The sequence below is a fragment of the Garra rufa genome, chromosome 6 (assembly GCF_049309525.1).
Source record: "Garra rufa chromosome 6, GarRuf1.0, whole genome shotgun sequence".
Lineage (NCBI taxonomy): Eukaryota > Metazoa > Chordata > Actinopteri > Cypriniformes > Cyprinidae > Garra > Garra rufa.
The window spans coordinates 56,076,884-56,101,675 of NC_133366.1; the positions used below are offsets into that span (position 1 = coordinate 56,076,884).

Below are 24,792 nucleotides of genomic sequence, written 5' to 3' on the forward strand. Positions count from 1 at the left end.
TAAACAGCTGTTTTAAGTATGGTTGTGGTTACAGGTTCTGGCGCACGCTATCACAGAGCATGTTGAGGACGCAGGAGTGCACTCGGGAGATGCCACACTAATGCTGCCCACCCAGACCATCAGCCAGGGAGCTCTGGAGAAGGTCTCAACCTCATTTCCATTCAACAAAGATTGTGTGAAGCTGGTTTGCACCTTGGCCAGACAGACATTTCTTTTCTTTCTTTTTTTCCCCCCTTTCCTTCACATTTCAACACATTTTTTATTAAGTCTCATCCAAACCACCTTTATAGCATAGGACTTTTTTTGTTACTGTGTCTGTCTGATTTTGTTTGCATCAAGTGTAAAGAACATAATGCTGAAGCATCCATTACTAAAGTTTGTTACTAAAGTACCTTTAGTCTGAACAGGAAAAATCAAATCTGGCTACATATAACTTGCAGTTGATCTAAAAAAATGCATATGCTGGTGTCATTTTTAATCTAAAGTTTCTTTCCCATTGGGACTCTGTGGTCTTGATTGTGTATGTCATGAGGCACAGATGTGACTTTTTATTTTGCTGAAGCTGAATCAAAGCTGACTGTCAAAAATAGTTTGTGAAATGGTGAAATTCACCTTAAAACACTTCTGACAAACTGTGTTTATTCCCAGCAGAGTTGTGAACAGTCTCTCAGAGGGCCAGCCGTCCATCAAAGTCTTCTTTTTCAGCTGCCTTAGTTGATCAGAGTTGATATTAAACTTTCTGCGCTTCCTAAAATGTTGTACATTTGATTGGTGTATATTTAAGAGGACATGCATAACTCAGACAGTGATTGATGCTTTTGGCCTGTGCATATGTAAAGACTTTGAATTATTAGTTGTAGTTTTTATATATATATATATATATTTTTTTTATTTTAGGTGAAGACTGCCACACAGAAAATTGCAAAGGCGTTTGAGATTTCAGGGCCATTTAACACGCAATTTTTGGTGAAAGGCAATGATGTAATGGTAAGTTATTGGTGCTTCATGAAAAATGTGTCTGTGACTTTATAGATATGAATTTGAACATTACTTTTTCATGGCCAGTGAACCGACAACATTTAGAAACATTTTTGATCCAGAATTATTATATTGGAACTTTTTTCCATTCTTTATTTGCTCTGTAAAATATGCTTAGGTCATATATAACACTAGGTCATAGTACATAAGAAATGAATCATGCTAAGCTGTTGAGTTTTTATTAAGCTTTTTTTTTGTAATTTGCAAAATATGTCTGCTGGTTGCTTAAGACTGTGTTTCTGTCTTAGGTGATTGAGTGTAACCTGCGTGCCTCTCGATCTTTCCCTTTCGTCTCTAAAACGATTGGTGTGGACTTCATCGATGTGGCCACCAGGGTCATGGTGGGGGAGCCACTAGAGGAGTCTCGTCTGCCCTCCCTAGAAAACCCAATCATTCCAGTCGACTATGTTGGCATTAAGGTGTGTTAAGGAAAGTAATTTTCAAAATATTTTTAAATATATTTAATCACAAACTAGGTAGCATGTGTTTGATCAACTACAGTAAAACAGTAATACTGTGTAAATGTAAAGTGAGGTTTTCCTTTTTAATGTATTTTAAAGTGTCATTTATTCCTGTGATGACAAAGCTGAATTTTCAGCATCCATTACTCCAGTTTTCAGTGTCACATGCTGATGAAACTGAGATTTTTCAGAATTTTTTTTAGGGTTAAAAAAAACAAACAGCATTATTTAAAACAGAAATCGTTTGTATTATAAATCTTTACTGTCACTTTAGACCAGCTGATTTAATGCATTGTTGCTAAATAAAAAAACGATTAATTTCTTTCAAAAACAAATAGCATGCCACATACTGTTTAGAGATTTATTTGTCTTTTTTACTTTTTAAGTTACTAGTTACTACTTACTGAGCAAGCCAGTTAATCGGCTTTAAAGTGATTGATTGTACAATTAAATTACGAGAGTGTCTGGTTTGTATCACAGGTTCAGGAGTCAGAGTAGTTACGTGAGTCTAAGACACTTGCCGCCTGAATGGTGTCTCTATTCTCCCAAAGTCATTTCCTGTGAAATGATCGAGGAGTTTGAGCGCAATAGCCGCAAAGAGGAGCCAATCACAAGGGAATAATCCCTGTCTCCTGCCAATCTCAAAGTTTTAAATACCTCATTTAGTGCTGAGAGGAATTTTAAACAGCTAACTGGATGTTTCTGTTGGAGAGAGACATATAGGGGATTTACACTCTCTTGCAAGATTAGAGATTCACTCTCTCTCTCTTTTTCAAATGCATTTCTCGTGATTTTTTTCTTCTGTTTCCCACAAGAGAAAAATGTTGTGTCTCCTGGTTTAGCAACAACTGCGATTGGAAACATATAATATAATATTACACTTTTATACATTAAAGAAATTAATACTTATATTTAGCATTCACATTCATCTTTGCCATTAATCAATAGTGACAGTGAAGAGGTTTATAATGTTACAAAAAAATATTTCAAATAAATGCTGTTCTTGTAAACTTTTTATATTCAAAGAATCCTGAAAAATGCATCAGTTTCCACTAAAATGTCAATCAGCACAACTGTTTTAAACATTTATGATAGTAATAATAAATATTTCTTAAGAATCAGATCAGCATATTATAATAATTTCTGATGGACTGGAGTAATGACTGCTGAAAATTCGGCTTTGCCATAATAGGAATAAATAACATTTTAAAATACATTAAATTAAAACAGTTATATTAAATGTTAATGATGTTTCACACTATCACTGTGTTACTGTATTTATCAATTAAATTCAGGCTTGGTGAGTGTAAGTATATAAATATTTGCAGGTCTTTTTTTCTCAGAATCGGGTGATATAAACTCATAATTGCGAGTTAGATTAGTGAGATATAAAGTGGGAATTGTGGGATAAAAACTAAATTGCGGGAAATAAAGTCAGAATTGTAGGAGATAAATTCAAAATCTTTTTTTTCGCAAATGCTAGTTTGTATTTCACAATTCTGACTTTTCTCGCAATATGACTTCTATCCCAGAATTGTGTGATATAAACTCAAAATTGCGAGTGATAAAGTTAGATTAGCGAGATATAAAATCATAAATGTGGTATAAAAACTTGCAGCTGCGAGAAAATGTCAAAATTGTTTATATTTCACAATTCAGATTTTTTTCCTTACAATTATGAGTTTATATCATTCAATTATAAGTTATAAAGTCTGAACTGTGGGATAAAAACTCAATTGCGGGAAATAAAGTCAGAATTGTAGGAGATAAATTCAAAATCTTTTTTTTTTTCGCAAATGCAAGTTTGTATTTTACTATTCTGACTTTTCTCTTGCAATTATGACTTCTTTCCCAGACTTGTGTGATATAAACTCAATTACAAGTGATAAAGTTAGATTAGCGAGATATAAAATCAGAAATGTGGAATAAAATGTGGGATAAAAACTGTCAATTGCAAGAAATAAATTCAGAATTGAGATATAAATTCAAAATTTTGGCTTTTTTCCTTGCAAATGTGAGGTTTTTTTTTTTTGCAATTCTGACTTTTTTCCTGACTCTTAATTATGTGATATAAACTCATAATTGTGAGTTATAAAGTCTGAATTGTGGAATAAAACCTCACAATTGTGAGAAATAAACTTAAAATTTTGACTTTTTTTTTCTAGCAAATGCGAGTTTTTATTTTACAATTCAGACTTTCCCTGAACTGCATGATATAAACTCATAATTGCAAGTTATAAAATCAGATTAGTAAGATATAAAATTGGAAATGCGGGATAACACGTAAAAAAAAATTCTCACAAAAGGTTATTTCACAATTCTAACCTTTTTCTCGCAATTATGACTTTTTCTCAGAATTGTGAGATATAAACTCGCAGTTGCGAGATAAAGTCTATTTCTGAAGAAAAAAAACTGATATGTTCTGGGAATTGTAAGTTTATATCTTATATATTTGATTTAATTTGCAATTGCTTGTTATACAGTCACATTTGCATGATATAAACTTGCCATTCTGAGAAAAACACCAGAATTATGAGTTTATATCTTGCAATTCTTTTGTATTTTATTTAGTGGTGGGCCGTTATCGGCGTTAACGTGCTGCGTTAACGTGAGACTCTTATCGGGCGATAAAAAAAATATCGCCGTTAATCTATTCTCAAAGTTGGGTTGGGAGCTGGGTCTAAACTACGTAAGCTATGATGACTTTCACATTGATATTTTAGCGTGGATGACGTATATCTAGTGGAATTGCACTGTAGGGGGCGAGAACGAGTCTTCAACTTCTGTGAAATTACCACATCAAATGAGACGTGCAAACATGGACACAGTTATGAAGCCGCTTCAGGGCAGGTGCGTTGCTAGATCCTTTTTACTGGGGCCCCAGTGAAAATCTGCTGTGCCCCAGTAAAATCTCAAATTTGAGTTATAATTTACTTTGATAATCCCGAAATAAAGACATTAAACTACATGCAACAACTGAATTGACGCTTCCAAAAGCAACGCAGTTTAATGGAAGACTATGCATGCAGAAATCCATGCTCGTGCGCGTCTGTGTATTTAACGGCAACGCGCACGTCGTGCAGCCTTTTGCGCAGAAGTACTTGGTTACACAAGTTTGTATAGGTAATTATGTTGTAAATGCAATTGTCAAGCAGTTTGTAATGCATTTTGGAAACAGGAGATGAGCGCCTGATCTAATGCGCCACCTGGCCCGTTCTTGAAGACTTACTTTTAGTCATTATTTGGGTAGCACACATATTCTGAAAATGCCTTCAGAAGAATTCAAATTAGCCATTTTAATCTAGATTAATTCCAAGATTTAATCTAGATTAATCTAGATTAAAAAAATTTTATCTATGCCCACCCCTAATTTTATTTCACAGAAGTGTGGGCTTAAATCTTGCAATTCTAAGTTTTGTCTTGCAATTGTTTATACCACGCTTTTCTGTCTTTTAAACTTGCAACTGTGAGTTTATATTATGCAATTCTGAGAAAAAAAAGTCAGGTTTAATTACCTTTTAAAAAAAACCATTTCAAAATCTTACCAACCCTGAACTTTTAAACAGTAGTAGATACATATTTATCATATTTTTATAACATAATGTTGATAATGAACAGATCTGTGGCACCCAAGAAAAGGTGTAAATCTAAGAAAAAGATAGTAAAGGTAAAAGGAAATTAAAGTAATTTAACACAGAGTATTCAGATCCGGGATAGTATAAATAAATATGACAACATGGTCCATTGTCATGTTTCTTCTGCTTTTGTCAAGCCGAGTAGCATCAGAGGAACACTGCACTTCCTGCCTAACAAGTCTCTAATGTGAAGTCTTTACCTCTTTCCTCAGCTTCACAGACGGCTGTTGTAGGAAGGTCAGCATGTACAAGTTTTTCAAAGTGCATAGACACTCCTTTGTGTTTCATGAAAGAGCTTGTTACCCTTGTTCGGGAATCTTTGCACCTCACATTAACCACAGAACCATGGGCTTTCAGAAATTGGTCCACCAAGATGATCCTGGTATCTCTCTAAAGATCCAATACAAATTTGCTCACCGATTTTTCCACTGACATTATGTGATACCATTGTTGGTGAGAATATTTGCAGTTTTTCTCTTGTAATGTATGCAGTAACCCATCGGGACCAGGAAGGCCTGGTTTCTATGCCAACCACCGGCCTTTAAAGAAGTCTCTATAAATTGGTAATAGGAAAGACCACTCTTTGCTACTTCACCCACGATGTTCTGGGATTCTCCTCGCAGGGTAGTGTGAATCCTCAGGGGGGTTCAGTGCTAAATAATGTATCCGCTATGACGATGAACTGGCTCTGGAATGGTGCCTGGTTTGGAATAATAGTAGTAGTAGAAGTAGTGTCCTTCACCTTCACAGTTCAGCCTGGTGGAGGTGCCCACTGGGATTCCTGCCACATTAACAGCCAACAATGCATCAATACCATGATGAATCAAAGCTGCCTGTGTTTATTCCCACTGGTGTGGCCTTCTCCCGCATTTACATGCGTAAGTGAGGCTGGCTTATCCAGGGCTGATTAGATGGCTTCAAGGATGAGTTCCCCCTGGTGGCCTTCTGCAGTGGAGGCCAGGGTGGCGTGTTAATCTGCATCCTGTGTCCCCTGTGCAGGTAATGGGAGCTGTCTGCTTTTAATTGGAGAGATAAGGACGTCACTTCTCACAGGGTAATCAGCTCACCCCGTCATTTGAGAACTCCTTGAATAGGAGTCAAACCGCTCCCCTGTTGGTCCAGTCTAAAACATTCAGATTTAACAGTCTCGCCATGTACTATAAATCCATCCAGCGTCTTTTATTCTTTGACGTGTGTTCTGCTTATTCAAAACGTCAAGTTTTGATACTTCGTTTTATTGTGTCCTTTATATTGTGTTTGTTGTTGTGTCTTTACCATTTTTGAATGTCTCCGGTGTGGATGATTCAGGTCTGGTAATGTTGTGGCCTGTGGGTGGCAGTGGTGTAGCAGGTTTACCATTTTCTCATATGCTTTCTTATGAGAAGTTCTCATATAATATCATTTGATTGGTGAGAAGCACCCTAACATGTCAAATGCTCTTGGAACCATTAACCCTATATTAAAAATAGTCACATTAGAGTTTCATTAGGCTACGTTTTCTCGCTTTCTTGTTCCCAGGATTCGTGATAAGCACCGTGCAATAATGCTTCACAGATAAGTGTCAGGAAGTAAACAGCATTTGTATCAGATGGCTTTTCTAAATAAATGGAAGCCTGCATCTCCTAAGTTGCATAAATATATAGCAAACTGCTTCTTTTGCTGTTCTACATCCAAATCAAAATCATTCTAGACCAAGTACATTTCATTTTTTCTATAAATTTATATACCAGTCAAAAGTTTTTGGTGAAAAGGTTTTTAATGTTTTTTGAAAGTCTCTTTTGCTCACCAAGCCTGCATTTATTTGATCCAAAGTACAGAAAAAAACGGTAACATTTTGAAATATCTTTACTATTTAAAATATATTTTAAAGTGTAATTTATTCCTGCGATTTCAAAGCTGAATTTTTAGCATCATTACTCCAGTCACATGATCCTTTAGAAATTATTTTAATATTCTGATTTACAGCTCAAAAACATGTATTGTTAATATTACTATTACTGTTATTATTTTGGAGTCAGTATATTATTATAACATTTTTATCATCACTTTTGATCAAAAAAGTGATGATAAAAATATTTTGTAACATTATAACATTTTTATTTCAGATAAATGCTGTTTGTCTTAACTTTTTATTCATCAAAGAAACCTGAAAAAAATCTACTCCTCTGTTTTCAACATGAGCAGCAAAATAGAATATTAGAATGATTTCTAAATGATCATGTGACTGGAGTAATGATGCGGAAAATTCAGCTTTGAAGTCACCGGAATAAATTACATTTTAAAATATATTCAAATAGAAAACAGTATTTTAAATGGTAAAATAATTCAAAATTGTAATGGTTTTGCTGTACTTCAAATAAATTCAGGCTTGGTGAGCAGACTTCTTTAAAAAAAACTTACTGTTCAAAAACTTTTGACTGATAGTAAAATGTGTATATATTACATTATATATAATACATGTTATTTTAAGCTGCAATAATGTTTCACAATAATCCTGTTTTTACTGTTTTTTTTTGTCAAATAAAAGGTAGCCTTGTTGAGAAGAGACTTCTTTCTAAAACATTTTGAAACTTAAATGCTAATGTACTTGTATATGCATCAGCCATTACATTTTTTTTTTTTTTTTGAAAAACCACTTCTCGAAATTAAATATTTTTATACTCTTTGTTAGGCTCCTATGTTTTCCTGGCCTCGGTTGAGAGAAGCTGACCCTGTCCTGCGTTGTGAGATGGCCTCCACCGGAGAGGTACAGTATAAAGCTTCTTCAAGCACATTGATTACGTTATCTGTCATAAAATCTGAAGTGTCTCCAGGTTGTGTTTTCATCACAGGTTGCTGGGAATCAGTCCCACCATCAGGGATAAATGTTTACATATTGTTTACCAATCCTAGCCTTATTAGTTCAGTGGCACTTGGACACAAACATCTAGTTTTTCCATCCTCAGTCCAAATCCAGCAAAGAGTATTTTTGTGTTTCCACGCGGGCCGGTTTACCTGCTCTCCCTGGCAACGGGAAAACCATAGAAACCAGCCTGGAGGACAATGAATAAGGAGGAGCGTTTTTTTATCGTGCAGCACATATTTCCAGCTTTAGATCAGGAAGTACAATATCTCCACCCCAGATTTTATGATGGCCCCATTCTGTCTGTTTTTTTCATAATTGTAATATCACACCAGTCTACCTTCATTCAGCAACATCTTTAATATGTTTGATTTATTTCACCTTGGCTTTGAATATTGTACTAATGGAGATAAATGAATAATTTATCCAGGAGTTTCTGCGTGATGATGAATATTTGCAGATTTGCTCATGATCTTAAAGATCAGGATATTTCTTTGTTGCTTTTGTTTTTTAGCGTTCTCTTTTGCTCTCTGCAGGTGGCTTGCTTTGGACCGAACATCTACTCTGCCTTCCTGAAGGCCATGCTCTCTACGGGATTCAAGCTTCCCCAGAAGGGGATTCTCATTGGGATACAAGTGAGGGAGAAATTTTATTTTTCTGTCCTTAAGGATTGAATCTCAGAGGACTGTCTGCATTACATCCTCTCAGATTTACTCAGTAGAACATGAACATTTCTGGCTTGTTTTGATCAGAGCAGTTTGTTATTTGCAGGTTGTTACTACTTCATAAAATGATAAAAGTTTAATATGTGACCCTGGATCACAAAACCAGTCTTAAGTAACTCGGGAATATTTGTAGCAATAGCCAAAAATACATTGTATGGGTCAAAATTATCGATTTTTCTTTTATGCCAAAAATCATTAGGATATTAAGTAAAGATCATGTTCCATGAAGATATTTTGTTAATTTCCTACCATAATTATATAAAAACATATTTTTTGATTAGTAATATGGATTGCTAAAAACTCAAACATTAAAATAGTTGTATCTCGGCCAAATAGTGTCATATCCTTACAAACCAAAGTTTCCTTTGATTATCCAGCTTTCAAATTATGTATTTCACAATTTAACAATTCTTGAATATACAATCAGGTCCATATATATTTGGACACTAACACAATTTTTATTATTTTAGCTGTTGACCAAAACATATTCAAGTTACAGTTATACAATGAATATGAGCTTAAAGTGCACACTCTGAGCTTTAATTTTTAGGGCAGTCTCATCAAATTGGTAAAAAGGTTAAGGAATTACAGCTCTTTAATCCCTTTTTCAAGGGACCATAAGTAATTGGACAGTTGACTCAAAAGCTGTTTCATGGACAGTTGTGGGCTATTCCTTCATTTTTTCTACATCAATTAACCAGGTAAAAGATTTGGAGTTGATTCTAAGTGTGCCATTTGCATTTGGAAGCTGTTGCTCTGAACCCATCATGCAGTCAAAGGAGCTCTGCATGCAAGTAAAACAGACAATTGTTAGGCTTCAAAAACAAAAGAAATGCATCAGAGAGATAGCAGGAACATTAGAAGCCGAAATCAACAGTTTGGTGAATTCTGAGAAGAATGTACCAGAATGACGGGAAGAAAAAAGTATGGAGAAGGCTTGGAACAGCTCATGATCCAAAGCCTACAACATCATCTGTGAAACATGGTGGAGCAGTGTAATGGCATGAGCACGCATGGCTTCCAGTGGCACTGGGTTACCGGTGTTTAGTGATGATGTGACAGAAGACAGAAGCAGCCGGAAGAATTCTGAAGTGTATAGGGATATACTGTCTGCCCAGATTCAGTTAAATGGAGCAAAGTTGTTTGGGCGGCTCTTCATAGTACAAATGGATGATGACCTAAAACATACAGCAAAAGCAACCCAGGAGTTTTTAAAGGTAAAAAAGTGGAATATTCTGCAATGGCCAAGTCAATCTTCTGATTTCAAATTGATTGAGCATGCATTTCACTTGCTGAAGACAAAACTAAAGGCAGAAAGACCCACAAACCAACAACAACTGAAGTCAGCTGCAGAAAAGGCCTGGCAAAGCACCACAAAGGAGGAAACCCAGACTATGGTGATCTCCATGAGTTCCAGACTTAAGACAGTCATTGCCTGCAAAGGATTCTCAACAAAATATTAAAAATGAACATTTTATTTATGATTATATTTATATGTCCAATTACTTTTGAGCCCCTGAAAATGGGGGGTCTGTGTATAAAAATGGTTGTAATTCCTTAGCATTTTATGTTATATTTTTGTTCAACCCCTTGAATTAAAGCTTAAAGTCTGCACTTCAATTTCATCTTGATTGTATCATTTTAAACTATTCTACTGGCATACAAAGCCGAAATTATGAAAAGTGTGTCAGTGTCCAAATATATATGGACCTGACTGTATTTAGTGCACATTTATGAGCCTAATGGGTTAGTACACTTAAAAATTAAAATGGTCATTAATTACTCACCCTTATGTTGTTCCAAACCTGTAAGACCTTTGTTTATCTTCGCAACACAAATTAAGATATTTTTGATGAAATCCGAGAGCTTTTTGACCCTGGATAGACAGCATTGAAACTACCATATTCAAGGCCTAGAAAAGTAGTATAGGACCCTATGATTTTACGATGCGGAAAACGCAGACGTTGCGTAATCCAGTCATAAAATGACATTTACTGTATAATGCGAAATGCCATGGAATTTGCCAAATTTTGAATGAATAAATCAAACGTAGGTCAGTACACATAAATCAAAAGGCTTGTGAATGAATATTAAGCCACAAAATACTATATAAATCCTGCATATTCTGCTAGTCTCTGTTTGAATGAATGGCGCAGATACACAGTTTATGTATTTAGCTATTGAAACAGTCCAGAAAAATTTAAATGGGAAAAAATTGAATCCAGCTAACTTTAAACGGAATAAAACTGAATATGGAAAAAGATTTAAATGGAATTTGGGAAAAAATAAAACAGATTTTATAAGGCTCTAGTAAGGACATCAATAAAATAGTCCATGTGGCATCAGTGTTTCAACCATAATGTTATGAAACTACAAGAATACTTTTGTGTGCAAAGAAAACAAAAATAACGAGCTTATTTAACAATTTATTTTCTTCCATGTCAGTCTTTGACGCATGTAAACTACGCATAAAACTATGGTTGAACCACATTAAAATGTATTTTAATGATATCCTTACTACCTTTCTGGGCCTTGAACGTGGTAGTTGCGTTTCTGTATATGTAGTATCACAAAACTCTCGGTTTTAATCAAAAATATCTTAATTTGTGTTTAGAGGATGAACGAAATGAGGGTGAGTAATGATTTTTTATTTTTGGGTGAACTGTATCTTTAAGAATTGAAGTAAAATTTCAGTTTCTCACCCTTGCTTTGTTACTACTACAAAACACAAAAGATATTTTGCTGCTCTTTTCTATATGATGAAAGTGAATGGCAACTAGGTTAAGCTAAAAAAAAAGCATCATAATAGTATTATGAAAATGGTCAATATTGCACTATATTCCAAGTCTTCTAAACGGTGGATTTGAGTAGGGAACTGTTAGGGGACTAAAAGTTAGGGTGTTTCTTCCAGAAAATCTTGCCCTCGACCATAGTTTGCAAATATTATTTTCCATTCATGTACAACTAAGGCACAATAAAAATATAATACAATGCAGTAAACTCACATACCTTTTTGACATTTAAACTGCACAGTTATTGTGGATCTCTTAAATAGTTGCACTTTGATCTAACCATGAGTTATCAATAGTGACATGCCGTCAATATGAAAGTATTATGCATATATTCATTGTACTGCTTGGAACTGATCTAAACTTTTTTCTCATCCAAAGTGGAGCACATATCACAAAAATGTATTATCTATAAATAACTACTAAAATAAGAAAGCAGGTGTAGAAGAGTTTGCATTTATTGGATGCAAATCTCCCTAAAGCTGCACATAAAAGTAAAACCATTCCGAAGGGGTGAATTAACAATCACGTATATACACTAGGTAAAGTTACTCCATGAAATGCATCCTGAATCTCTCTGTTAGTGTTTTATGTACTCGCGGTACTGATGATCGAAAATGACAGTGAAATATCTTACCAAATCCAGCTAATGCAGCACAACCTCAAGATACATGAAATAGGAAAAAAATAAATAAAATTCTTAAGGCTTAATGTTTCCTCAAATGGTTTCTATAGGCAAAATGTTTTTGTTGTGCATCTTTTGGTGTAACTGTGTGATGTTCACACATCATTTTAAGCCTCGACTATAACACTGGAATTCAGAGGCTTTGTTTTATGTTTTGATGTAATATCATCATTGGCTTGCCCTCTTTCATTTCCTCCTGTGCTCTCTCAGATGTTTACGATTCATGCCCACTCTCAGCGTGGAAATCAAATATCTTGTCAGGGTCATTGACGATGCTCAGACGGCATTGTGTTCTAATGGAGTTTCGGGTATGAATGCGAGCATGAAATTCCCATTTGAAACAAACCCCTGGTTCTGTAGATGCTACATGCCTGATGGCCGTACCTGGGGACTGCAGATCTGACATGCTTTTTAAAGCCTGATTACCAGCCTGTGGTTAAGTCTCCGTGAACACAGAGCTACGCTATTGATCTGGAAGTGCTTAGAGGAAGACTTTTCTTCTAGAAATAGTCTTCTCCTCTGCGTCCATCCACACAGACTGCCTGACCTTTTGGCTTTGAAGTGTTTTTCTGTGCGCCTATCTTTTTCTTTTTGTTTTCTCAGTTGTTGTTTTACGTTTTTGTCTCTAGCATTCATTCAGGCCTAACTTCCTGTCCACTGCTCATCAGCTGCATGAGGAGGGATTTAAGGTGAGTTATTTCAATCCACTTACTTCATTGGGTTTGATTTACAGTTGGTTTAAGTCGTGAACCAACAAAACAGCTGCAGGCACTCTGTTGTAGTTTTTTTTCTTAGCTGAATTAAATCTTGCATGGATAAAGAACAAATCTGTTTGTGCTGTTCCGTCTTTAGCTCTATGCCACAGAGGGTACATCAGTTTGGCTCAATGCTAATGATGTTCCAACAATCCCTGTTGCTTGGCTGAGCCATGAAAGTAAAAATACAACTCTACCCAGCATCAGCAGGTGAGTACTTTGAATTTTTTTTTTTAACAGCTCTCAATTGATATAAAATATTTTAACATTTTTATTAAAAGTGCTATACAGTCAAACCTAAATTTATTTAGACACCTTCAACATTTTGCACATTTTCAGTTTATTTGCTATAGTTTAGAAAATGTTAATAAATATGACAAGAACTCCGTTAAACTGTGTCAGAACAAATTCATCTTGATAATGTCAGATAACTTAGATAGAAAGGTATGTAATTATTTACAATCAATCAAAAATTCAGACAACTGTTAGTATGACAATATTTACACAACTATCAATACTTTGTTGACCAATTACCAAGCAATGCTTAATTTTGTTATAAAATATAAAAAACTCTAAATATAAAGTTATATCTGGTGTCTGAATAATTTTTGGTTTGACTGTATGAATAAAATGTATTACATCATAAATTACAATTAATAAAATTGCATTTAAATGAAACATTAATTTAATAGCAATTAATGAAACATTTGTTGTTGGTAGTTTTTTCCCCCCCTCCAAAATCTTTGCATTGATTTGATCAAAAATGCAGTAAATTACTAATATTGGGAAATAGTTTTTCTTACTTTAATTTATGTTTTAATATATGCTGATTTGCTGCTTAAGAAACATTTTATTTTAAATGTTGAAAATGTGCTGTGCTTAATATTTTATGAATTTTAAGTGTTAAATTATTTCAGGAAAATATGATGAATCTAAAGTTCGAAAGAACAGGTTTTAGTTGAAATAACAAAGACATTTATAATGTTTCAAAAGATTTCAGTCACTTTTAAGCATTTTAATGTGACGGCACACCAACAGAGGCCACTCCCACGATAGTTGATTGACATGAGCGTCTTATCTTAGACCCGCCCTCACCAAGCTGAAACAGTCCAACTCCGATCGCCATTGTGTGGACTCAGGTGCAGGGGAAGACAAGAATGTCTCCGATTGAGGTGTTCTGCTGTTGGATGTAATAAACACAGTAGTTGTCATTTACTTTCGACATCTGAGCCACTGAAGACGCAGAGGATTAACATTAATTTTGTTTTTTAAAGGACAACACTGATCTACATATGCATGTATATGCAAATCGTATGTTCGTGCAAATCATTCGTGATGCCGCTTCACCCACAGAAGAAGTGAGTATAAGGTTTTTTTTATGCATCTTTGCAAATGGCCTTTCTAAATGTGCTAGTTAGCGAGTTTTGCAGCTAAATGCGGCTAAAGTAAACATTACGGCTCATCATCCCACGGCAGAGAGGGGCAGGGCGAGCAGAGCTCATTAGCATTTAAAGGAACATGCAACAGAATAGCTCGCTCTAAAAAGGGCTGATTTTTGACAAGGTAAAAAGAGTGTTTTTTACACTACCATTAATAAATTTTAACTGAACTTGTGGAAAATGGCCATCCCTTTAAGGGGTCATCAGATGCCCATTTTCCACAAGTTCATATGATTCTTTAGGGTCTTAATAAAAAGTCTGTAATATACATTGGTTAAAAATTCTCAATAGTAGTGTAAAAAAAAAAAAAAATTACCTTGTCAAAATCAGATCTACAAAATATCAGCTCATTTTATTGCATGGGCCCTTTAAATGCAAATGAGCTCTGCTCATCCCGTCCCTCTCTGCTGTGGGATTAAGAGTTGTAATGTTTACTTTAGCTGCGTTTATCGGCGAAACTTGCCAACAAGCACATTATTAAGAAAGGCCATTTGCAAAGATGCATAAAAAACTCTTATACTCACTTCTGCTGTGGGTGAAACTGCATCACGAATGATTCACACGAACATAGACGCATATGTAGATTCCTTTTAAAACCGAAAGTAACATTAATCCTCTGCATCTTCAGCGGCTCAGATGTCGGGAGTAAATGACTACTGCTTTGTTCATTATTACATCCAACAACAGAACACCTCAATCGCTCAATTAAAGTCTTCCTCTGCACCTGAGTCGACACAACAGCGATCGTATTCGGTCTGTTTCAGCTCGGTGAGGGTGGGTCTAAGGTAAGGCGCTCATGTCAATCAACTGTGTGCCGTCACAATGACAAGAAGCTGAGAATGACCTGATTTTAAAAAGAGGATATTACTTTTAAAGATTTAAAAAATACTACTGGGTGGAATTTAATCATTGTAGAGTGGTTGTGTACACAAACTACCAACACACATTAATGTTCAAACAACATGTAAAAGTTAGTTTTGCATCTGATGACCCCTTTAAAGTGTTACTTTTTTTTAATGATCCCAAACATTTAAATAACATTCATTTGATTTAGTTATTGCAATATTAGTAGTATCATTACTGTGAGATACCACATATCACTGCTGCTGCATGCTGTATTAGTACTGCTTTCATGCCCTGATTGCTGGCTTTGTTTACCGGAAACATTTAGCTGTGACAGTCTCCGATCGGCTGTCGTGAGACCCAAGAAGCCAAGTCTGTCAACAGAGGATCCAGTCATTTTTGAGGCATTCAAGCATCTTTGTGTCACTTATGTTAGCATTCCGCTCTGGTGCATGGCTCTGTCATAGCAAAACGCCTTTACTGAAAGCGCACTCTAGACACTGCATGCTGAGACACTTCAAGTATGTCTGCCATCAACCCTCAAGGGTTGCAGTCTTATTACACTATTTTGTTGTTTACTAAAGTTGGATCACAGATTCAGCTGATCACATTTATAAATCAGAGAGAGCTATTATCGCAGCTTCACATACATTATTTGAGACTTGGGATTACAGTTTAAGGTTCGGTGTCGGTGGTTATTCAGATAGCTGATTAACATTTTTGATACTTTTATAATATGTGACCTTGGACCACATTACCAGTCTCAAGTAGCACAGGTATATTTGTAGCAATAGGGAAAAACATTGTTATGGGTAAAAATTAGATTTTTCTTTTATGCCAACAATCATTAGGATATTAAATAAAGATCATGTTCCATGAAGATATTTTGTAAATTTGTGTTTTTTTTTTTCTTCAATATTTAGATTTTTTTTCATGCTCAGATTCCAGACTTTCAAATAGTTATCCTAAACCATAGAAATCTTATTTAATCAGCTTATGTATACAATTTTTTTTTAAATTGACCCTTATGACTGATTTTGTGGTCGAGGGTCACATATGATTAAAATCATGTACACTCACATCTAGTAGCCTAATAAAAAAAAAAAAAAAGTTTTTAATGGATCACTCTTTGCATTATGTTCTGAATAGACTGATCAGTGAAGGACACATTGACCTAGTGGTCAACTTACCTAATAACAACACCAAGTTCCTCAAAGACAACTTTCAGATCCGCAGAATGGCGGTGGATTACGGAGTACCACTTATCACAAACTTTCAGGTCAGCCTTTTCTCTTAAAATGTACTATAATTTTTTTTTTCTAGTATTAAATACCTGTTTCTCCATTTTTGCAGGTTGTAAAGCTGTTTGCAGAAGCCATTAGGTATTCCAGCGACTTAGACGCCACCAGCCTGTTTCACTACCGCCAACGTGAGCCCAGACTGTCGAAGAGCTCTGCTGCATGGTTGACTTGTAACCTGTAAAACAGGGGATTCAACTCAAATTAGTCAGGTGGTGTTATCCATCAGGAGCTGGTTGAACAGTCGTTTTTACAATCAAAAAGCTAACTAGACAGGGCTCAACAGTAAAGGCCTGTTCACACCAAGAAAGATAACTATACTGTATAAAGATGAGTATATTAGCTTCTATACCAATGTTTATTATAAGCACATGCTGCAATGCCATCTGCTGCTTTAAATGCTCAGGCTCTTCAAAGCAAGATGTATTCTGATTGGCTGTCAGTGTTTTTATAGTTTGTCATATAGAAAAAAAAAAAGATGTTTACATATAGTCCATAAGAGAAAATAATAGTTGAATTTACAAAACTGACCTCATTCAAAAGTTTACGTGCACTAGATTCTTAATACTGTTTTGTTACCTGAATGATCCACAGCTGTTTTTTTGTTTAGTGATGGCTGTTCATGAGTCCCTTGTTTGTCTTGAACAGTTAAACTGCCTGCTGTTCTTCAGAAAAAAATCCTTCAAGTCCCACAAATTTGTTGGTTTTTCAGCATTTTTGTGTATTTAAACCCTTTCCAACAATGACTGTATGATTTTGAAATCCATGTTTTCACACTGATAGACTCGGGTATTACAGAAGGTTCAAACGCTCACTGATGCCTCAGAAGGAAACACGATGCATTAAGAGCCAGGGGGTGAAAATGTTTTGAATTTAAAGATCAGGGTAAATTTAACTAAATTTGGTCTTCTGGGAAATGTAAGTATCTTCTGTAGCTTCCGAAGGGCAGTACTAAATGAAAAAAAACAAACATTTATATTAAGGCAAAATAAGAAAAGGCAATGTTTTTGTGTCTAGAGCATCAGTGAGCATTTGAACCTTCTGTAATAGTTGCACACGAGTCCCTCAGTTGTCCTGTGTGAAAAGGTGGATCTCAGGTTTTTTCCTTGAAAAAATTAGCCATGTACTGTACCTTATATATATCCAAAATAATTCAAATCAGAAATCGAATCAAATCACAAGCTTGTGAATCAGAGTCAAATCGGATTGTGAAATTTGTGTCAACCCAGCTCTAATATTTATATATAATAGTTCTTGTATTAGATTGAAGTTGTATTAACATTAATATTTTCACATTAATTCCTCTACAAAAAAAGGTAATTCAATGACAACTATCAACACTTGTAAACAATGCTGATCTATCTTTATTGTCGAGCCCTGCTAGTTATCGGCACAGTAACAGGTATTTATAAACGTTTGTCCACTCTTCTTGAACTGTGAATATTCAAAGTTTACATTTCTTTTAGGTAAAAAAAAGTAGCTAGCATTAACCATAACCATACTACTTGTATCTAAAATGTATTAGGCTGAAAGTGGAATAGAGTGCGAGACAGCACATTCAGCACTGTCTGCTCAATGTACCAAAGAGTGAGAAACTGCTGTTCTCAGCACACAATAGCAGATATGCGTGTGATTACACAAAAAGATAATGATTTCTATGACTGCGTCCATGTTTGTGCCTCCTACCAGAGTGAGATCGGAGGATATGTCTAGACTTCCCTCAATAAATATTAACGAACATCACAGAAAGTTATTTTACGCTAGAGCAGATCTTCAAGAACAGGTCATTTATAATTAACATGTTTAGTGAGATGGAGTATCTAATAAAAGACAAAATATTTATGCACCATTTCATAGCCTCTTATTCCATGCTTTAATTTGAAATGTTTCATCTTACTGGAAAAATCACAAACGGAAGATATTGGGTTCAGCTAAATTAATGGATTTAAAAGTAGAACATTTATAGTAGCTTCTTAATTGCTAGAATGTTATTTATCCATTTACTTAACCTCAAACTGTCATTCATGAGTGAAACATTGAAGCTTCTTGGGAGATACCTCATTCGGTTTTATTAGCCTGCCAGTAATGGAAATATCAAGCGCTTGGCCACCTATTAGCATTACTCTGCACACACATTATGTTTATCACTTAAACATCACTTAAACTCTGTGCTAATTGGAAAAAGCTAATATTATGACCAAACAGCTCACTAGAGTGTTGCACATTATCTAGTGGTCTAGATATTGATGCCATAATTAAATCCCAACACATCTGTGTTTGCGTGGGAGCTAAGTATGCTACATGTCACAGCTCATAACAAAAAAGGGATTGCAGAAAGGGCAGAACTAAACCGAAATAAGGGGGAAAACAACAGTAGAGTATGAGAAATCCTTTTATAGCAGACAAACAGACACTAGCATAATCTATGTATTTTTAGATCACTTAAAAGGACAGTTTGCCTCAAAATGTTACGATTTCACCATTTGTGTTTCACATCGTGATAGTGAATAAAGACTTTTGGATGCAAGTTCCTATGGTTCAAGGATCTCTGTTTAAGCAGTTACAGATTGAATCTTTGGGTTCATTAGATCAATGGGAATTACTGAAGTGGCACACAGGCATTTGAAACACCAGCAGGCAGATGGCACCTTATGCCAGCCAGATGAGGGGGCACCCATGTGGCAGTGATAGAGTTCATATTTAAGCCATTTCGTATTGGCTAATGGCCATTCATTTACAGCAGGGCATGTTAAGGCATTATGCTGAATGTGCCCGTTTTGACCCTGATGCTATTTCGCAGCTGTTGGATCAAAATAGCTCTGTGCAGTACATCTGCTCAAATGGAAGACAAATGGATGAAAACCTGGTGTTGTAGAATGTATTGATGAAACAAACAGCCTAATGCAGGTTGTGTGCAGTCTAAACATGCAGCAGCGCCAACAGGTGTTATTTGTGTTTGTTCATTACCAGGCCCAGATGGAATCTATTTTTTTTTAATCCATTTTCTGTTCTGATTTTGAGGGAAAATCTGCAGAATTATAATGTGGAATGTAGTTGACCATAATCAGATTTATTAAGTAAAGCAGATATTATTCAAATTAAATTAGCCTAAAAGGTGGAGTATGTGTAGGGTTATGAGAATGATGGTTGTTCCAATTCTGCAAAATATAATTTTCATTATAAAATAGTTTTTTTTAGCTCTAAATTCTGTTTTTGTCTTAATTAATTTAATGTAAGTTGTTTGGCACTCTGAAACATTGTGATATTAGGCTTATTACTAATAGTAATAAACTACACTACACTACAAAATAAAGTGCTTCACGATGCCACAGAAGAACCTTTTTTGTCTAAATGGTTCCATAAAGAACTTTTTACATCTGAAGAACATTTCTGTTTCAACAAAGGTTCTTCAGATTATAAAAAGTTAAGAAAGAGATGGTTCTTTAAACAACCTTTGACTGAGTGGTTTTTTGTGGAACCGAAAATGGTTCTTCTATGGCATTGCTGTGAAGAACCTTTTAAAGCACCTTTATTTTTAAGAGTGTATATTACTTACGACTTTAATATGATTCTAATATTTACCTTCATCGTATTGCCATCACGGCCACTTATGTCTGACAACTCCCTGATTTGTGGTAAAATCACTTAAGTGGCTGGCTCTTCTTTATCCTACATAAACCAATGTTTAAAAGTTTGGGATCAGTAAGTTTTTAATGTTTATATATATATATATATATAAAGAAGTCTCTCATGCTCATTAAGGGTGCATTTATTTGATCAAAACAAAATAAATAAACATAATAATGTAAAATATTACTGCAATTGAAAATAGTGCAAACATTTTTTAGGGGTGTCGCGATCTAATCGACTATTTGATTTTTAAAAATGCTTGATTTCATTTTACCTGCGTCGAATAACCGGCAAAATACTGTTGGTTCCATTAAATTTTAATAATCAAATGCATCTGCAATTAATTGATTTTATTTAAAAAATGTTTTTTTGTTTTTTGTTTTTGTGTGGGAAATTAGTCGTATAAATTAGTTGATAGATTAATCAATATAAACATAGTAGTAGTGGCAGCCCTACATTTTTTCCTGTGATGCAAAGTTGAATTTTTAGCATCATTACTCCAGTCTTCAGTGATCTTTCAGAAATCATTCTAATATGCTGATTAATTATCAATTTTGGAAACGGTTTTATTGCTTAATATTTTTTTGGAACCTGTGATACTTTGTTGAGGATTCTTTGATGAATAAAACATTATAAAGAACAGCATTTATTTAAAATGGAACTCTTTTGTAACAATACTGTTCAAAAGTTTGGCGTCAGTAATTTTTTATTTTTTTATTTTTGAAAGAAATTAATACTTTTATTCAGCAAGGCTGTGTTAACTTGATTTTAAAAAATTATCGAGACTTCTAAATTTGTGATCTTGAAGACGTTTGAAGATTTCCATTTTGAATAAATGCTGTTCTTTTAAACGTTTTATTCAAAGAATCCTGAAAAAAAAAATTACAAATTACAAAAAATATTAATTAGCACAACTGTTTCCAAAATTGATAATAAATGAGCATATTAAACTGATCTCCAAAGGATCATGTGACACTGAAGACTGGTGTAATGACTGATGAAAATTAAGCTTTGGATCAAAGAAGTAAATTATATTTTAAATGATGTTAACATAGAAAACGTTTATTTTAAATTGCAAATTTTTTTTTATAATATTACTGTTTTTTTCCGCATTTTTGATTAAATAAATGCAACTTTAATGAGCATAAGAGACTGTAAAAAATTACAGTAGCCTATATCTCACAGATGATAGAAAGTCATACAGGTTTGGAACAACGAGAAGGTGGGTAAATAATGACAGCCTTTTTGTTTATAGCAAATACATTAAGCATTACCTTTGTTTCATGTATAAAACTTGGGTTTGATGGATCTGTATGATTGACTTCTGTGATGAACGCCAGTGAGAGAACAGGCAGTGCATTTCCTGTTCAATCATTAGTGCAGGTTTAGACTTGCTCAAGATCTGCCTCAGGCTAATTTCTTATGTGCTCTGGGTTAGAGAACAGAGCAAGCCACACAGCAACTGAAGTTAATTCTCCAAGGAATCAAATGATCCAAATTTGCCTAAAGTGCAAAGCGCTGTTTACCTCGCAAAGAGTTTGAAGGGGTCTTGCTGTGTTCTTTAAGCAAATGGAGGTTAATTTGTTTTAGTCAGGGGCTCTGATTAAGTTCTTTACAGATGGCAGAACTGCACCGATAGCATCCTTATTCACAGACCTGTCTACATCCATTAAAACTAAAGGACGGGACAACGCGTCTTGTCGTTAGACCCCGTGAGAAATAGTCTACAGCCTGGAAAACAAGCTGAACTCAAACCATCTCAGCCTGAACCTAATAGTCCTATCCAATTTCAATACATCCTAGAGAAAACTCCCGGCATTAGTCAGAATTTGTCTATAAAAAGAGTCCACGAGAGGATAATATGCTAATAAGCATCTCTCACGTTGCCAGACTCAGGGCGAGCTACTGTGTTACTTTTATTAGTTTTAGAAAAAAGCTATAGTGTAAAACTAGCCTACCCTAAATGGTGTACACTTATTTTTTCTGGTGAATAAGGAAAACCGAACAGACAGTATGTGACAAATAAGACGTGGTTTTGCCCGCATAAATGTTATATCACCTCTGGCTGTTGTTCAGCAGCTTAACTGTCGCAGAATGGCCGTATAGAGTAATGACTTGTGGACCCTGAGGGGCACTTGGTACATCATTGCTGACAACAGTATCAAAATGGATCCTTAACCCTCTTCATATTATTACCACTCGAAAATGAAACGCGACAGAGAACAGAGGCGAGAAAAGTTGCCGAGCATAATTACCACGACACATTATGGCGTGCGTGATATTTTCCCCGCCATGCGAAACCTCTCGGAGGATTCCGACGTGCCTTGATATTCCGTTTGCGGTGAGAACTTTTAATTATACATGAATGAGTTTTAGTGCTGCCTCTCGGTGAGGACCTCCGAGATTAGAGTGCTGTATGCTGAGTTTCCAGGGGTCATGATTAGCTAGTCACACAAGGCTGAACGTTTGATTGAATTTAGCTGGGAAAATTAAATGTTGAAATTTGATAGGGTACAGATTACTGTATAAAAAACTTAAACAAGGCCATCAGGAGAGCGGTGTACTTTTAAGGAAATGGAATCAGAGTTGCTTACAACCCTCTGAGGGTCAGCGGTGTATTATATTATAAAAAAGTGGAGTAGCATTGATTAGAATGATATTAGATTGATGTTGATCCCACTGTACCGTGGTACATGTAACTTAAAAGCTCTTTAATGAGATACAGAGTGCATTTCCCCCCTACCTGTAAATCTCTTCAGGGTTCAGAGGGAATGAAAGACATCATGTAAATGTGTTAGTATGGCTATCAGTACAGCCCCAAGATATTGCTCTGAGAAGCCAGAGATTAATAAGAGACTTGCTCTATATATGTAGACCGATGTGTGTGTATGTTATTAAATGTGGTCCAATTGCACATGGAGATGTAGACTTTGCCTCAGGATGGAGATTGCACTGCCATTCATCTGTATACGCCAGAGGCAAAGAATACATACTTCATCTATATTTGACATTCCTTGCATGCAGCAGTTTAGGTAATTTGGTGCATACAAGGGGCATGTAACTAACATTTCCATTTAAGCTGTAAAGTCATGTCACATTCATAAATTCATTTTGTGGCAATACTTGACAAGCTATTATATTTAGCTATCATATTTATATATCACATATATAAATCACACACACGTATATATGTATGTACACTAAAAAATGCTGGGTTATCTTTTTTTTTTTAAACCCAAATGCTGGGTTCACCCTGTTGGGTCTATTGGGTTGTTTTTAATATTTTTACCTAGTTGCTGGGTAGTTTTTCTGCACTTAGCATGTTGGGTCATTTTATTGGGTTATTTTTAATATTTGTTACCCAGGTGCTGGGTCATTTTTAATGCTGGGATATTTTTTTTCCTACCCAAATGCCGGGTTGAGCCCGCCTCAGATGAAACAACCCAGCTGTTTTTGCATCCTCAGAGCGGTTCTCAGCATCGTAAGTGGATAAGTTGTTATACATTTTAATTAATTTACTAAGTCTTTACTGTGCTGTAAAACATATTATTTTACACAATGCAACATACAAGGATGACATGTCATTGCCTTGCATAAAATTATTTTATTTATTATAATACTGAACTTAATTTGATGTTAAAATATGATCTCTAATCTCAGTACTGTTTGTTTATGAGCAGGTAATGGAGTTAGTCATGGCATCTTTCAGCTACAAGTGAAACGCGAGGCAGCAGTCTGAGGTTCGTAGGTTCGTAAAATTTTTAATGTTAATGTTTTTCTTTTTCTTTTTTTAAATAAGTCTTTTCTGCTCATCAAGGCTGTGTTTATTTGATTAAAAAGGCAGAAAAAACTATAATATTGCAAAATATTATTGCAATTTAAAATTATGGTTTTCTATTTTTATATGCACTTTAAAATATGATTTATTCCTGTGATGCAAAGCTGAATTTTCAGCGTTATTACTCTTCTTCAGTGTCACATGATCCTTCAGAAATCATTCTAATATGCTGATTTAATATTAATGTTGGAACAGTTGTGCTGCTTAATTAAACTTTTTTATTTATTATTTGAAACCTGTGATACTTTCTTCAATATTCTTTGATAAATAAAACGTTAAAAAGAAAAGCATTTATTTAAAATAGAAATCTTATGTAACGATATACACTACTGTTCAAAGTTTGGGGTCAGTAATGTTTTTCTTTCTTTCTCTGTTTTGAAGAAATTAATACTTTTATCCACCAAAGATGTGTTAAATTGATAAAAAGTAATAGCAGAGACTTATATTGTTAGAAAAGCTTCCTATTTTGAACAAATCCTGTTCTTTTTGACTTTTTATTCATTAAAGAATCCTGAAAAAAGAAGGTTCCAAAAAATAAGCAGCACAACTGTTTCCAACATGGATACTAAAAGTAATAAATCACCATATTAGAATTTCTGAAGGATCAGGTGACACTGAAGACTGGAGTAATGGCTAATGAAAATCCAGCTTTGCATCACAGGAATAAATTAGATTGTATTATTAAAATAGAAAACCATGATTTTAAATTGCAACACTATTTCACAATATTACATGTTTTTCTGTATATTCAATCAAGTAAATGCAGCCTTGATGAGCATAAGAGACTTCTCTAAAATCATGTATACAGGGCCTA

At 34.9% G+C, this 24,792-nt stretch overlaps 1 protein-coding gene across 1 annotated transcript in view; it reads left to right on the top strand.

Moving 5' to 3' along the window:
- cps1 (carbamoyl-phosphate synthase 1, mitochondrial) overlaps window positions 1-18,690 on the top strand; it is a 73,792-nt gene extending 55,102 nt beyond the window's left edge. Inside the window, exons 30-38 of the mRNA XM_073841950.1 lie at window positions 35-142; window positions 898-987; window positions 1,287-1,457; window positions 7,806-7,880; window positions 8,513-8,611; window positions 12,805-12,864; window positions 13,028-13,140; window positions 16,362-16,491; window positions 16,566-18,690. Of these exons, the coding sequence (XP_073698051.1) occupies window positions 35-142; window positions 898-987; window positions 1,287-1,457; window positions 7,806-7,880; window positions 8,513-8,611; window positions 12,805-12,864; window positions 13,028-13,140; window positions 16,362-16,491; window positions 16,566-16,694 (975 nt within the window). The 3' untranslated portion in view covers window positions 16,695-18,690. The remainder of the gene's footprint in view (window positions 1-34; window positions 143-897; window positions 988-1,286; window positions 1,458-7,805; window positions 7,881-8,512; window positions 8,612-12,804; window positions 12,865-13,027; window positions 13,141-16,361; window positions 16,492-16,565) is intronic.
- Window positions 18,691-24,792: the final 6,102 nt, after the last annotated feature.